This window comes from Hemicordylus capensis, chromosome 2 (genome assembly GCF_027244095.1).
Source record: "Hemicordylus capensis ecotype Gifberg chromosome 2, rHemCap1.1.pri, whole genome shotgun sequence".
NCBI lineage: Eukaryota > Metazoa > Chordata > Lepidosauria > Squamata > Cordylidae > Hemicordylus > Hemicordylus capensis.
In genome coordinates this window covers 51,715,240-51,732,302 of record NC_069658.1, presented here as the reverse complement: position 1 = coordinate 51,732,302, position 17,063 = coordinate 51,715,240, and the positions used below count along the sequence as shown (strand labels likewise).

The 17,063-nt window shown below is 44.5% G+C and overlaps 1 protein-coding gene across 2 annotated transcripts in view; it reads left to right on the top strand.

Annotated features, from left to right (window-relative positions):
* Positions 1-2,435: 2,435 nt before the first annotated feature.
* The window catches only part of NAIP (NLR family apoptosis inhibitory protein), a 39,927-nt gene continuing 25,299 nt past the window's right edge, over positions 2,436-17,063 (top strand). For both annotated transcript variants that reach the window (XM_053288578.1, XM_053288577.1), the window contains exons 1-7: positions 2,436-2,648; positions 5,140-5,748; positions 7,431-7,530; positions 8,562-8,643; positions 9,807-9,855; positions 13,579-13,704; positions 14,823-14,922. In XM_053288578.1, coding sequence (XP_053144553.1) covers positions 5,151-5,748; positions 7,431-7,530; positions 8,562-8,643; positions 9,807-9,855; positions 13,579-13,704; positions 14,823-14,922 — 1,055 coding nt within the window. In that variant the 5' untranslated portion in view covers positions 2,436-2,648; positions 5,140-5,150. The remainder of the gene's footprint in view (positions 2,649-5,139; positions 5,749-7,430; positions 7,531-8,561; positions 8,644-9,806; positions 9,856-13,578; positions 13,705-14,822; positions 14,923-17,063) is intronic.

The following is a 17,063-nucleotide window of genomic DNA, read 5'->3' as shown; positions in this document are numbered from 1 at the left end:
CTCAGATTTTCAATCCTGCTTAAAATATCAAAGAAAGGGAACCCAGGTTCTGCAGAAAACATCAGATGTGGTTGTGTGTGTAATTTTGTAACAAATTATTCTGAAACATTAAAAAAGAATGACTCTAATAGTGCATCCAAAGGACAAATGTGAATTTCTGTGAAATTCCTGGGGAACTGGCAAGAAGAGAGCATGCTCAGTCTCTCCAGTTGAAACCAGTGGCCTTACCCTGAAGGTCAATCTAATAGAAACTCTTACATCTTGAGTGCTGGCAAGAATGCTCATTCTCTCTAAAACCTGTCAGAAGCTCTTACCCTTGTTCAGAACTTCAGAACTAGTAAAGAGACTTGTGTGCTCCACAGTCTTGCAACTAGTTAACATCAGCATTATTAAATAGACTTGTGTATTCCACAAGCTTGCAAGTGATTGCTTGTGAACCAAGCAGAACTTATTGGACACATTTTCAGCAATTGGAGGTTTTGTTATTAACACTGGTAACATTTAGTAATCTGGACATTATCTGAGAATGTTTTGTGCTGCAGGAACATGGGCAAAGTTAATCAATTGTGCAGCTTTGCTAATGCACCAATCAGTTTCCAGGGATCATGCTTCCACTCCTAGGCTGAGACCAGCGTATCTCACTCCCCCCGTCCCTTTACATCTCCAGTGGGTGCTATTTTCTGGAGGACTGTCTGTGTTCCACCAACCCCACAGATTGCAACAGATTGCACTGCCCCAAACATATTTTTTGGACACAGGTCCAGCTATTAGAGGTGTAGTTCCAACTACCCCACAGTTTTCAACCAGGCAGGCTTTTCTGATGGGTCTGCATCTCTGACGCAATAGGCTGTCAGTTTTCCCTGTCCCTGTCGGATTGTTCCACCCAGGCAGGCTTTTTGAAGGGTTCCTCATCTTGGATGCACAAAGCTATCCTGCGTTCAAGTCCTCCACTAGGCTCCAATCAGTTTCCAGGGACCATGCTTCCACTCCTGGGCTGCGACCCAGCAGATCCCACTAAACCTCCCTTCCCTGTCAGATTGTGCCACCTAGGCGGGCTTTTCGGATGGGTTGACATCTCTGATGGACTAGGCTGTCAGTTTTCCCTGTCCCTGTCAGATTGCACCAACCAGGTGGGCTCTTCTTATGCGTCCGCATCTCTGATGCGGTAGGCTGTCCTGAGTTCCAGTCCTGCACTGGGATCAAGTTAGTTTCCAGGGATCATACTTCCACTCCTGGGCTGGGACCAAGCAGATCCCACTACCCCTGTCCCTGTCAGATTGTACCACCCAGGCGGCCTTTTTGAAGGGGTCCTCATCTCGGATGCACTAGGATGTCAGTTTTCCCTGTCCCTGTCAGATTGCACCAACCAGGTGGGCTCTTCTGATACGTCTGCATCTCTGATGTGGTAATGACAGGGAAAACTTACAGCCTAGTGCAGGCATCCCCAAACTGCGGCCCTCCAGATGTTGCTGAACTACAACTTCCAGCATTCCCAGCCACAAAAAATTGTGTCTAGGGATGCTGGGAGTTGTAGTTCAGCAACATCTGGAGGGCCGCAGTTTGGGGATCCCTGGCCTAGTGCATCAATGATGTTGACCCATCAGAAAAGCCCGCCGGGGTGGCACAATCTGCCAGGGAAGATTTGGTGGGTAGTGGGATCTGCTGGGTCCCAGCTCAGGAGTGTCAGATTGTGCCACCCAGGTGGCCTTTTCTGATGGGTCTACATCTCTGATGCACTAGGCTGTCAGTTTTCCCTGTCCCTGTCAGATTGCACCAACCAGGCAGGCTTTTCTGATGGGTTCACATTTCTGATGCACTAGGCTGTCAGTTTTCCCTGTCCCTGTCAGATTGCACCAACCGGGCACGCTTTTCTGTTGGGTCCACATCTCTGATGCACTAGACTGTCAGTTTTCCCTGTCCCTGGGAAACTCAGCCTAACGCTTCTAAATCACTTTTCATCTGCAGCCCTTCCACCCAACACTTCTTTACCCTAGAAGCTTATCAAATGCTGCACACATCCCCCCAAACTGCATGTTATTTATTGATTTATTTAGCATATCTTTATACTACCACAGACTTACATCTCTGGGAGGTTGTATTCTGAATCACAGGTTGCATCTTTCCTTCCAGACCCAATACTGCATCCTAGCTACGTGCAAGTAACTGACAAAGGCCAAATTGAAATACTGCATCCTAGCTATGTGCAAGGAACTGGCCTGGCCAGATGTTTTCAAATCAAAACAAGATCCGAACCAACATATCCTGGTTAGGGGCCAAGCACAGCACTCTGCTGAAGATTCAGGAATGGTTTGAACACTTGGTTGCTCTTTGTTTTTAATCTCCTATCGATCTCACAATAATTCCAGCTACAAATAGAAAAATGAAGCGATGGGTGGGTTTGCTGAAATATGTTGACCTCCACCCGAATGATCACCTGACAGTGCAAACTCATAATTAGCAATGACAGGGGTGGGGTGCCTTCAAAATCAGATTTGCAGGAATGGTAGCAATATCTCTAGACTTCTGTATTTGCAGAATCATCCTGAGGGCTGAGCAGATTGAAGAAACGATAGGGTGGCAGACCCATTATTTGAGTGACAGTGTTCATTCAGAAGGATGATCACAACTGTGGTCCCCGGATTCTAAAGGTAAACAAAACATGGCAGGAGAAATAGTATCAAGAGGACCCATAATGTGGGCACAACACGGTAACCTTTCCTCTGTCTGAAATATTTGCTTAGTTTGCAGAAACTTACCTTCAGAGTGAGGAAAGAGGACGCTTAGGAGCAATTGAGTCTTCCACCCTAGTGAACCCATTATTCTAAGTTTCCACCAGGATGTCAATAGTATCACTTACTTTTTGATGTTGCTCTACTGTACTGCCTTATGCTGGTCTTGGACTGTAATAAAGTTGATTTGATTTGATATATGAATGGAGAAATATCTAGGGTGAAAAAAAAGCTAAAAACAAACTTCAAACACACTGGTCTCAGCTCCCAATCGTCACACCCTGTAACTGATGATACTCTTGCAATTCTTGTTCTGGACAGAAACACTAGGCAACCAATGTAGCACATAAAAAGGATATGATACAGAGAAAGCTGAGTTCAGCTCGCTCTTTGGTCATCAGGGGCGTAACGATTGGGGGGGCAGGCAGGGCACGTGCCCTGGGCACCACTTTGTTGAGTCACGTGGGGGGGTGACGGCCACGGCCCCCCCATCCCCCCCTGGATCGCGTGGCGGTGGTGGGCGGCGGCGGATCACGCAGCGGTGGCGGGCAGTGGCGGATCGTGTGCCCCATGGCTTGTGGCGCACAGTGGCGGTGTGGGAGTGACTGAGTGAGCGCGGCGGTGGCAGGTGGTGGCGGATCGCGCAGCGGTGGCGGGCGGCGGTGGGAGTGAGCGCGGCGGTGGCAGGCGGGGCGGCGGCGGTTCATAGAATGAACTGCACAGGCACGCCTCGCAGTTGGGAAGCGACGCCGGGCCAGACGGCAGGCCTCGGTGTCACTCTGCGCACTCGGCGATCCGCCGCCACCCACCACCGCCACGTTCACTCGGTCACTCCCACACCGCCACTGTGTTCCACAAGCCATGGGGCACACGATCCACCGCCGCCCGCCACCGCCCACCACCGCCGCGCTCACTCGGTCACTCCCACACCGCCACTGTGCTCCACAAGCCATGGGGCACACGATCCGCCACCACCCGCCACCGCCCACCACCGCCGCGCTCACTCAGTCACTCCCATGCCACCACTGTGCGCCACAAGCCATGGGGCACACGATCCGCCACCGCCCGCCACCGCCCACCACCGCCACGCTCACTCGGTCACTCCCACACCACCACTGTGCTCCACAAGCCATGGGGCACACGATCTGCCGCCGCCCACCACCGCCACACGATCTGCCGCCACCCGCCACCGCCGTGGAGTCTGGCCAGGTCGCAGGTATGTGGGGGGGCGGGGGGCGCAATTTCAGAGGCAGAGCTTGCCCTGGGCGCCGTTTCTCCCCGTTATGCCTCTGTTGGTCATGAACTTCATTTGATGATCTTGATCAATGACTGTCAATCAGACATATACCTCATAGAGTGGTTGGGAGGACAAAATGAATGAAACCCATATAATAGCCCTTGGCCGGTCTCCAAGGAAGGCTGGAACTAGGGCCCAATTATGGAGCAGTCAGATGAGGTAAGAAACAGCAATGTGGTCAAGTCAGGCTGGGATCCAGTGGTGGATCAGAAAGACTAGATGAAGAAGATGTAGTTGGGGGTGGGTTTTGCTGCTCAGACTAAGGAACCAAGCCTGGAGGAACACTTATATGAGCCCAGTTAGGTGGCCCCCCCATTGGTTCTTCAGATAACCTGGGCAGAAGATATGCAGCACCAGTTCCAGCATTACATAATGCAGCAGAGAAGAGGCCAACAACTCCCTCTACCATGGAGCTTCGGTGGTGGTTCAGAGAGTAAGCGTTTCATCCCTGCTGTCATGGTCCCTGACTCAGTACTTCCAGAGCTTTAAATATACGTTGTCTTCCGTTTTTGGAGAAAGACTGGAAATAAATGTAGTAAATAGTAACACTGTTGGATATTCTCTGTGGTGAGAGAATTCCTTTCTCATTATAGCAGAGTGCACAGAGGCACGACACAGTGGTTTAGTTTAGTTAAGCATGCGTGTATCCTGAGAGTAAAGTAACTTGGAGCCAATTCATAGTTTCAAATCAATATAAAAGGCATTTATTAAGGAACTCCATTCTAGATAGGAAAGTGAGGATTTAGGATCTCTAATCTATCTATCTATCTGGATGCAGATGGATTCTGCATCCTCTCTGCACATATGGTGCAGGGAGAGAAACCTGCCATGTTGCAAGGTAGACGGCCAGGTAGGAAGAGAGAGAGGAAGGAGGAAGTTTGAATCCCCTAAGAGTAGCAATTTACATTTCAAAGGGATAGCATCAGAGCAGTGGAGAAGGGATGACCAATGTCTTGACCCTCTAGCCCTCTGACTCACTAGTCTGTCTTCCACTGTCTGAGGCAAAGAGACAGCGCAAAGTCCTTTAACGTCCAACAAACACTACATGCAGGTGTGTAAACTGAGAGTGCAGATTGTCTGTTATTGATGTATGATCACACTCCTTTGCTTCAGTTTTGAACGGAATGGCTACCCAGGAGACTTCTGCAGAAGACTGTTCTGTTTCGGAGCTGGACCTTTCTTACCTAGAAGCTCGCTACCCTAATTGGAATTATGATTTTAAAAAGCATGCAGAAGAACTAGAAGAGGAATTTCAGCAAATTCGTAAACAACTGCAAAGAGGGTTTAATCCTACAATGAGAAGTGAAACCCAAAGGTTAAAAACCTTCCTGAACCAACCTGGTAATTTTCGGTCAGCATGGTGTCCCTCAGAGATGGCTGCAGCTGGCTTCTCTCATACAGGGGTCAAGTCAGCAATACAGTGTTTTTGCTGTGGGCTGGTGTTGCTTGCAAGAGGTATCAAAACGCCCCCTTCTGTGGAACATAAGAAACATCGGCCTGAATGCGAATTCATTTTAGGAAAAGAGGTTGGAAATATCTCCATGTATGAAGTGCGTGTTCAGAATCCAGAGACAAGCTCGGCAGAAATACGGAGAGGAGCTCTGCAGAAACCACTAAACTACGCAGAGGTGGAAGCAAGACTGGAGTCCTTCGGTGGCTGGCCATTCTATGCCAGTGAGACAATGCCTGCTCTTCTAGCTAGTGCTGGATTTTTCTTCACAGGTAAATTCAAAGTATGTTTTCCTAAACTGATAGAATTGCCTGTAGGAGCTCTTGAGACCCACATTTCAATTGGTATAGTCTTTTTGAATGTTAATTTCCCTTTGCTGTATTAGGCTATATCTGCTTGACAAGTAAAAAGCTTCTGGGGTGGTACCAGTTCACTACATATGGTTCAATGTGGGCGTTACATGTGCTGGATAATCAGCTCTATCCTGTGTATCCACCGGTGAGCCAAGCCATTTTGGTACCATATGCTGATTCACAGGATGTGGCCGCATTTGGAATACTGACAACACAATGCTACCACAGTTATTCCCATTGTGGCAAATGGGAATAACTGCAGTAACACTGTGTGTGCAACCCCACATTCTCAGCTCTATTGGGACGACTGCCAGTGCCTTATGAGTCCATAGCAGCCTCATCATCCAGAATGCTGCGCCTCATGTCAGCCACTGTGTACAGTTCTGGTTGTCTCATCTCAGAAATGATATTGTATAGATGGCAACAATGTAAACAAACAAGTGTGGGGGGGGCACTCCAAATGATCAGGTGAGATAGCTTTCCTATGAGCTTAGTTCATAGCAAATAAAATAAAATCAATAAAATAAATAGCTAAAGCTACAATGTTTGAGGCTTTGTTACTCAGGGGAAAAAACAGTGAACGAGGGGTTTATAAAAATTACGCATGATGTGGAGAAAATGGAGAGTGAGATGTTTTTAATGTCACTGTCTCAGCACTTGGGACAGAAGTCACCCAATGAAACTGATTCCCAGGAGATTTAGGATGGACAAACGGAAGTACTTCCCACACAGCATAATTAATTTATGAAATGTACTGCCACAAGATGTGGTGATGGCCATAGCTGATGGCTTTCAAAGGGGATTAGACAAATTCAGGGAGGATAAGTCTACTGATATCTATCTTTTAATCATCATTAATATGATGATATTCTTCCTCCAGATTAAGAGTCATTAATGCAATTTTCTTATTTTAGTGTGGAGAATGAAGTGTGTTCTTTTTTATAGTCGTGAGAGTGGCTCTTGCAGTAGTGAGCACTAATTGTCCCCTTTGCTAAGCAGGGTTTGACTTGGTTTACATTTAAATGGGAAACTACATGTGAGCACTATCTACTGCAAGACATTTCCCCTAGGGGATGGACTGTTGTTCAGTGGTGGAGCATCTGCTTGCATGAAGAAGGTCCCAGGTTCTATCTGTGGCATCTCCAGGTAGGGCTGGGGAAATTCCTGCATGCAACTCCAGTCAGTGTAAAACTGAGCTAGATGTGCCAATGGTCTGATTCAGGATAATGCAGCTTCCTATGTTCCTATGCTTCTTATGGTCCAAGTGTTATCTGGGAAGATGCCATATACATAAAATAACTTTGGGTTGTATCCAGACTTCTAGCACCACGATGCACTGGTGGTGGAAGTTCCTGCCACTGGTGTAAGTACAACCCGCCTTCCAGTCACAGAAGAAGCTTTTGCCACAAGTGCAGTGCTATAAGTCTGGATGCTATTCAATACGTTCTTCTTATATGATAAATATTGTGACTTATATTCATATAGGTTGCTGAAGTGACATCCCTCCCCCACATTCCTATTGTATAGCTTTGCCTGGAAAACTAGGTGTAAACCATGCCAAGTACGGAGGCACATTGGAGAATATAATTGTTTACATACAGGTATAAAGGATACAGTTCGATGCTTTGCCTGTGATGGATGTTTGGGAAATTGGGAAGAAGGAGATGATCCTTGGAAAGAGCATGCAAAGTGGTTTCCTGAGTAAGTAACTTACAGGGCAATTCTATGGTTCCATTATGATGACAGCCGGTACTGGCTAATGCCAGCATTATGTGGTCACAATCCTATCCACTCACAGCTGCAGAGGCAACACCATTAAGGACAAAGCCAAATGTAGCAGCACTAACCAACATGCCCATGGCGTTCCTGTTAACCCCAATACCACCACTACCCACACAAATGCTCCTTCAATAACTATGCATGGACCAAGTGCCCCACCAGTAACTATGGATGGGGCCATAGAATAACTATGGATGGCCATAGCTCAGTGGTAGTGCATCGGCTTTGCATGCAGAAGATCACAGGTTCAATCCCTGGCATCTCCAGGCAGGGCTGGGAAAGACTCTTGCCTGAAACACAACGTACTTCCTGTGTTCCTATAGAACTATGCACTGACTGGACTGATTGGCATTCAGCAACAGCCAATGGATGCTACGACCTCACTCTACACATGGAACACACAATCCAGACAGGCAGAAAGACACAGACCACCATGGTGCAATTATGAGGCTAATAATCAAGTCCTATTGATTCCAGAGCTTTCTGTAGACAGTGGTTCAAATCCCTTGGCAGCACAAACACAGGCAGCTATCAAACAGCCACCCTTTGGCCAAATACAGGGAAGGAAGGAGTGTCATTTGCATCTCAGTGCGTGGATAGCTCCAGAATCCATTGGGGTAGGAATCATGTATTAACTATCTTTCCCTTTTTAAAAGCCATGCCTATCTTGAGTAAAATTGCATCTATTTCTCCTCAAGGCTACGGATCTTATGAGATATGAATTAATATTCCTGCAGGCCAACAGTGATTTAAAGTCACTCTTTATAAGCACTTCATTAATTAAGACTCATATTGAAATATAATAAATTTTTAACATTAAAAATGAACTGGATGTCAGTCTGTGGATTTTTTAAATTTCAGATTGAGACCCAGTTAATTTTTAATGTTAGAAATCTTCATAACTGTTTAAAAATATATGAAGCCATTGATTATAATTGTCTATTATTTTTTAGATGTGAGTTTCTTCAAAAGGAGAAGTCCAGAGAGGAAATTAAGGAGTATATTCAAAATTATTATAGATTTTTTGGCATTATGGTATGCTTCTTTTGTCTTTATATGAAATGTTAGCCTCTGCAAATCACAGTTAGACTTCTAAAATTACCCGATAGTGCTCTTATTCTGCAAATGCTGCCAAATGAATATTTGGTTGTGGAATTCTCTGCCACAAGGTGTGGTGATAGCCAACAACCTGGATGGCTTTAAGAAGGGTTTGGATAACTTCATGGAGGAGAGGTCTATCAACGGCTACTAGTCAGAGGGCTTTGGGTCACCTCCAGCCTCAAAGGCAGGATGCCTCTGAGTACCAGTTGCACGAGAGTAACAGCAGGAGTGAGGGCATGCCCTCAACTCCTGCCTGTGGCTTCCAGCGGCATCTGGTTGGCCACTGTGCAAAACAGGATGCTTCATCTGTTCCGATGAAACTAGATGGGCCTTGGGCTTGATTCAGCAAGGCTGTTCTTATGTTCTTATGGTTGTAAAATTAAATATGTTCATTTCAGGAATCGCCCTACCACCTCTGAAATTTGAATGTGGATGTGGTACTGAATATTCAAAGCAGACATCCCTTCTAGAAGGAGAATGCTCTGAATTTAAGTCTTTAAAAAGACTTAAAAATGCTGCCAATTGAATGTATAAAACTACTTTATTGGAATAAGATTTGTCAACATGAATGCATGAATATCACTGCCATCCATGAAGCTGCCCACTGTAGACAGAGATTAGAGATTTATAGACCCATTTTCATACATGAACTATATTTTCTTAATCTGTAATTGAACTATAAAACCTACATTTGAATTAAATTGAATGTATGTTCAATTCAATTTAAATGGACTGTTCTGTTTTCTATCCCACCCACACAAACAGTATAAAAGCAAGGCAAGTGTTACGTATGAAAATCCTTTGAAATCTAGTTGTGGTTAAACTAAAACATTGGCCACTGTTTTCTACTTAAACAGTCTGGGACAAATTGTTCTCACTATGCAGACCTGTGGAAGGTTAAGCAATGGTAACTTCGATCAAACCTTTTCAGAGCAGTCTTCATTGCCATTTCTGCATCTGTAGATTTAATTTCATACATGCAGTGGGATTGCTGCATGGGCTTGCAGTTCATAGAGACTGCTGAAAAAGTAAAGACATGGAACAAACAGAGACATAAACAGAAAACTATGCTAATTTTAGCTTTATATTTTGTTTAGGGAAAGCATTTTGAAGCATCATTTGGGACATTATTACCTTCAAATACAGGTACATCATGGCCATTTCTGTTTATTTGTTTGCTTTAAAGATGTCTATCCAGGCTTTCAGGACCAAATTCTTTCAATAGCAATAGCACTTAGCACTTACATTTATATACCGCTCTATAGCTGGAAGCTCAAGGCAGCTAATAACAATAATAAAACTTAGAAAATGCAGAGCATATTTTGTATCCACTGTGATGATCATGGCATGAATTTCAGTGGTGGCCATGCTCTGTAATGTTGTGCAACACTAGAGGAAGAAGAACAGCTTGTGAAAGAGGTAATGCAAGGTTGTAAATCCTGCTCTAGTGCAAGAAATACTCTGAAACGAGGTTACTTTTTTCTTTGACCTTGCACAATGTGCTTCTGTGTGTGCAAGAGTGTGTTGCTAGACACTGGGCCTGTGCATTTTCGGATATCACATTTCAGTAGTGGTCCAGTATTGGCCATTTTGGAAGGTATCAGATATTATTTATTTATCACATTTATATACCGCCTGATATGTGCATCGCGAGGAAGTGTACTTAACTTATAACACAACAAATGTGAAACTGAGGAAAAGCAGTTAAAACAAATCTCATGAGATAAATACAAATTAAACAATTTAAAATTAATTTCAGTTAAAAGCTTGAGGAAAAAATATGTGTCTTGAGGGTCTTCCTAAAAACAAACAGAGCAGGAGATACAGGGAACACAGTGCAAGCCTGGTCCCAAGTTAGCACCAAATGAGCCAGTGGCCACCATAACTGGACCTCTCCGGATGAGCTTCATGGGTGGCAGGATTTATGACAGAGAAGGTGCTTTCTTAAGTACCCTGGACCCAATCCATTGAGGGCTTTATAGGTATTAGCCAGCACTTTCAGACGGAAACGCATTGGCAGACAGTACAGTTCTTTTAAAATCAATTTTATATGGTCGCTTCGGGTTGTCCCAGAGACCAGTCTGGCTGCTGCATTCTGTACCAGTTGTAGTTTCTGGACTACATACAAAGTGCACAGAGTGCATTACAGTAGTTGAATTTGGAGGTACCAGCATACATACCATTGTTTTAAAGTCATGTACCTCCAGAAATGGGCGTAGCTGAGGTATCAGCCGAAGATGATAAAAAACGTTCCTGGCCACTGCCTGAACCTGAGAAATCAGAGTGAGTTTTAGATCCAGGAGCACTCCCAAATTACATTCCTGATCTTTTGGGGGAGTGTAACCTTATCTAGAACAGGCAGATCTAAAGCATCTCTCGGGTCCCGACTCCCACAGTCAGTACCTCTGTCTTATTTCAATTCAACTCCAGTTTGTTCTCCCTCATCCAGCCCATTACCACCACCAGGCAGGTGTTTAGAGAAATTATGCCATTTTCTGATGAGGTCAATATGGAGAAATAGATCTGGGTGTCATCAGCATATTGATAACACCCTGCACCAAACCCCCTGATGATCTTTCCTAGCAGTTTCATGTAGATGTTAAAGAGCCTTGGAGCCTTGTGTTTCTCCACACTTCAGTTCTTGCTTTGTAGAACAACAATCTCCAAGTGACACCTCTCCCAGCAGTTTCATGTAGATGTTAAAGAGCATTGGAGCCTTCTGGAACTCCATATTTTAGTTCTTGCTTTGCAGAGCAGCAGTCTACAAGAGACACCATCTGGAATCTACCAGAGAGGTAGGAAAACAGTGCCACCCAATCCCACCTGTCTCAGGCAACTCAGAACGATATCATGGTAAATGCTATTGAAAACCGCCGAGAGATACAAAAGGATCAGCAGAGTCACACTCCCTTTGCCGATAGCCAATTGGAGATCATCCATCAGGCAGACCAAGAAAATCTCAACCCCATAACCTATTCAAAAGTTGGTTTGAAATGGGTCTAGAATAATCTATATTATCCAAAACTGCTTGGAGCTGAGAGGCCAGCACTCTCTCAATCACTTTGCCCAACCATGGAAGATTGGAAACTGGTCTGTAATTAGCTAACTCTGAGAGATCAAATGCAGGTTTCTTCAAATAAGGTCTAATAATAATCTCCTTAAGACAAGGAGGCATCCTGCCCTCCCTTGAGAAGCATTTATAGTATTTACCAGACCCTCTCTAATAATACGGTTACCAGTTGAGATAAGCCAAGTAATCTGCCCTGAGCGATTTCGGAAGGGCGGTATATAAATCAAATAAATAAATAAATAAATAAATAAATAAATAAATAAATAAATAATAAGTTGGGCAAGGGTCAAGCGATCCGAACCGAAGTAGGGTAGCCTATTGGATTGGAATTTCAGGAAAGTTTTTGATTGCCTGCCTGCCCACCTGGTATTTATTTCTTTATTTAGGTGATTATTTACTTACAAATTTAAAAATAAAGTGCTAGACTTTCAGATATTACATCACTTTGCCTGTGATTAAGGCTGTAACTAGCACAAGAACTAGTTCGGAAAGGAAGTTCCCTCATTTGTGCATGCCTGATTGTGTTACATGGTGTTAGCATATCATTAGTCTGGATGTAGCTCATCATCATTATTATTATCTGTTTCTAGATGGAAAAATCAGCTGCCCTGCCATGCACTTAGAAGCACTTTGTATAGCTCACAGATGTCTTTAAATTTTTATCATTATCGTTGTTCTTGTTGATATTATTATTAGAATGATTATTCATAGCTTGATTTCACCCTACAAAGATTTGAAAACTTTAAAAGGCTGCCCTGTTCCAGGATGTGGGAGTTAAGTAGTGTCAACAGAAATAAACATTATTTTCTTCTGGTACTTGATCCAATGCAGATGCGGATGCGGATTTGCAAATTGCCGTTTGGGCTGAAAATTGCCCTTTTGGAAATGAATTGATACTTTTTTCTTCTTTTTTTAGCCTTTGGGGACAGGGATCCATTTTTAAAATTTATGTATGTATGTATGTATGTATGTATGTAAACCGCTTGGGGAATTTTTGTTGAAAAGCGGTATATAAATATTCGCTGTCATATTGGTAGTATTTGCGGAGTGTGATTTGGGGGGCAAAAATGGCAGAGGGGGGAAAGGATCACCCATCCCATCAGTTTGCATCACATTCCTGACCCTGTTGAGACCATGCTGGGGACCCTGTTCAGCTTATTTTAAAAGATAAAATGATCATTTCTGTTCCACTTCTGAGTTAAGCAGATTTCCCAAAGACACATTTAGTACCTGGTATACTTAAGCACACTGAATTAATGACCCTAAGCAAATCTAACTTTGCCTAAGCTTACACTGTTAGGTAATATTCATTTTAAAAGCCTTTTGTAGGCATATGATTAAAAGGACATTTTTGTAATACTTTACAACTTTTACCTATGAAAATATGACATTTTCCCCTGTATAAAAGAAATGAAAATAGTGATTATTTACCATTGCTTGCACTAGACCACTTATCTCTTATAAAGCTGGAGAGACTTGAATATGCCATTGTTTTGCTTAACATTGTGGCTAATTGACAATGTTCAGATAACATGTGGAGTGCAAGTTGGCTCTGCCCATATGAGGTCAGGGATGTGCATGACCATGTGCCACACACCCCTCCCAGCATGCTGTGCCTCTTCTCCTAATCACGTGGGAAGTGATACTTCTTCCTAAATGCAATTAAAGGTTGTTGCGCTGGAGGGGAAGGGGGATGTTCCCAATTAAATGTGGGAGGGATTGGCTTGTATTTATCATCCAAACCAGCCCGATATCTCAGGTCTTTCTAACTTTTGTGATTTTTTTTTAAATTGCAAAAGGAGATTCAGAACCTAATATCAATATCTATGAGGATGAAGATGTTCGGCTGGATTCATTTAAAACTTGGCCACAAGATGCACTTGCTGATGCTACAGCTCTGGCCAAAGTAGGATTTTTCTTCACAGGTTAGTCGCCTGTCCCTCTTGTTGGAACTGTAGTCTTCATAGATCAGTGGATTCCAGTGGGTCTTAAACATGCTCATGACCAGTGGCCCTGGCTAGAACTCAGCTGACTTCTCCATTGACCTCAGTGGTGTAGGCAGTTCAGTACACACATGTTTTTGTGCATGAAGAACTGGCCCTTTGATTGAGATGATTGGGGAAGTGTTTGTGGGTGGAGGAACTTGGTAAGACTCTGAGTCCGGCAGCACATTGCTTGATTTCGATGAATGTTTTGTCATGTACATTCAAACTTTGCTTTGGATGTAATAAGAAATTAGTCTTTTAACTTATTAGAATAATCAGATACGTATCCTTGGAGAAGATGCATATTCTATTTTCCATTATATGTTTACAACTGATGGTTATATTTAGTTTCATTTATGTGTGCATACATTTAAGGCAGGGATCACCAAATCTGGGTCCCCAAATGTCATTGGATTTATTATTATTATTTTTTATTTAACACATTTGTATACCGCCCAAAACACACATCTCTGGGTGGTTTATGGCAAAACAATAAAAACAACGAATAAAATGTTAATACATTGCAACAATTTAAAATGTTAAAGCTATTAAAAACACAATTAAAACAATATCTAATTAAAAGCCTGGGTGAACAAATGCGTCCTGACTGCCTTTTTAAATGTTGTCAGAGATGGGGAGGCTCTTATTTCAGCAGGAAGTGTGTTCCAAAGCCTCGGGGCAGCAACGGAGAAGGCCCGTCCCTGAGTAGCCACCAGACAAGCCAGTGACAACTGCAGATGAAATTCCATCATCCCCTGCCACAATGATCCTTGGTGGATCTAGGTCTGTGTGTCTGTTTAAGGAAACGGTTTGCTTTTACTGTGCTGTGCTTGTACAAAACAGATATTTATAATAAAGACATGAGTCTCCTGTGCAGGTTTGTCCGAAGGAAGCTAAATCTTGTAGCAAATCCACGAGCCTCTCACTATATGTAAGGTTGGGAAGCACTTAATAAAAAGCTGAAGCCATCATTTTGGGGTTCACCTATAGCATTCTGGTAAGAAAATGCAGATATGCAAGAGAATAACAATTAGTGTTGTTTTATTGTTTTCCTGCAGGGAGCAAGGACATTGTGCAGTGTTTTGCCTGTGGTGGCCGCCTGGTAGAATGGAAGGAAGATGACGATCCTTGGAAAGAACACGCCAGATGTTTTCCTGAGTAAGCAACTACTTTGTTCAAAGTTGCTGACAACAATATAAAATGTAGCAATGCCACAATAAATCAATACATCTATAAATATGCCAGGAACCCATGAAAACCAACTCTAGTAAAAACTATATAGGACTGTGTCATGGAGGCTGAACATCTGTTTTGCATGCAGAAGGTCTTGGGTTCAATCTCTGGCATCTCCAGGGAAAGACTCCTGCCTGAAATCTCGGAGACCCACTGCCAGTCAGCATAGAAAACATTGAGCTAGATGGACCAAGGCTGACTTGGTATAAGGCAGCTTCCTGTGTTCCTATGACCAGCAATGGAATCATGGTAATGAGATGAAATTAATCCACCTCTCTTGCTCAGCAGAGAGCAGCTTCATGCAGCTGTGGTCAAGGTGGACCTTCTGCTCACAGCTATTCTCTTCTCCCCAATGGAAGGGGGTTTGAACAGGGTTTCTCCCATAAAACCTTGCAGGGGATGGTAGCAGCTTGTATGGAGAGAGATGTCCTGGGCTTGTTCACATGACTTCTGGCAGGGCAGGAAAAGCACCCAGCCTGTGTAGGAGAGCTGGACACAGTCCTGATTTGTGTGTGCTTGCAAACATTAAGATAGGAGGTGAGGAGGTTGCACCTGGGTAGGATGAGTGCCCCCTATCCAGATTCCACCCATAGCATTTTACCAAGGTAGGAGGAAAAGCTGTCCTCCTCAGCTACTGCCTCATACGTGATCATCCTGCCTGCCTTCTACCTTAATGTTTGCAAGCAAACCACCAAAGATTAGGGGTATGTGCTGCTCTCCTGCCCAGGCTGGGTGCTTCCCCTACCCAGGCAACAATGATGTGAACAGGCCTTCTCTGAGAGATGAAGGCCATGAAAGGTTTTAAAGGGCAACATCAGCACCTTGATGAGGATCCAGAAACTGATGCAGTAGCACAGCCCCAGTCTTGCTAGCACCTGTGGTGGTCTGGTGAGCAGCCACCTCCATCCAGATATCCATAGTGTGCAAAGTACGCCATGGAAGAATTTCCCTCCCTCTACTCACTCCATCACCCCCTCCAGGCTTCCCACAACCTGGACCTTTGTCATCGTCCCCCGCCCCACACACAACCCCTTCCCTCTGCCCCTTCTCCTGAGGCTGCTGCCTCACCATGACTCACTGGTGGGCCAACCCTGACTGTCATTATTGTATATGCTCCAGTCTCCCTGCAACAGGGGTGGTCCAAGTAATTTTACTTCATGAAGCAAAGGACAATATGACACCTCCTCCATCTGCAGGTGGATGTTCAGTGCCAAGAGAGTGACATGAAAACACTCCCAGACTATGCCACAAACTAGGCAGTGGTGGTAGAGGTAGTTCTAACTCAAGTTGGGCAGTGGGGGATAGAAGAGGAGGGGGAAGGAGGGGAACAGCAGGACAAGGAGGGGGGGATGAAGAGTGGGGTGGCTCCCATGCTGGCAGGGCCCAGCACTTGCCACACGCTGTGTCCCTCCTTGTACCTGCTCCTGAAGTGACCGCCTCACCCTGCCTCACGGAGGGGCTGCCCTTGCCCCAAAATCCACCTCCACGAGGAACTGACTTGTCATGCTTCTCTGTATCACCTGTTGTTTCTGAACTGTCTTTAGGACAGCTCCTATAAAGCACATTATAGTAATCATTATTCAGGGTTTGAATGGATGATGGTAGCAAGACCCCTCTTCAAAAAACAGCAACATAGGAACTGATACAAAGCATTCATAGCCACAACTTCAACTTGTCCCTAAGAAGCCAAGGCTCTGTTCTGAAGCATCCTTCAGCTGTGATCCTGCTTTGATTAGAAAAACACAACCTATCCATCCCAGGCAAACTCACATCCCTAAGAGCACTTGGGTTCCCTGCTATTATTATACCACCTTCCTCCTCCTCCTCCTCCTCCTCCTCCTCCTCCTCCTTCTTCTTCTTCTTCTTCTTCTTCTTCTTCTTCTTCTTCTTCTCCTCCTCCTCCTCCTCCTCCTCCTCCTCCTCCTCCTCCTCCTCCTCCTCCTCCTCCTCGTTCATGGCCTACTGATTTGAGTCATACTCCTGGATGCTTCCTTAATGCAATCTAGAGCTGGGTGTCATGGGTACCTCACTCCAAAGCTCCCAGAAATCTCCTTCAGTGGCTTCAA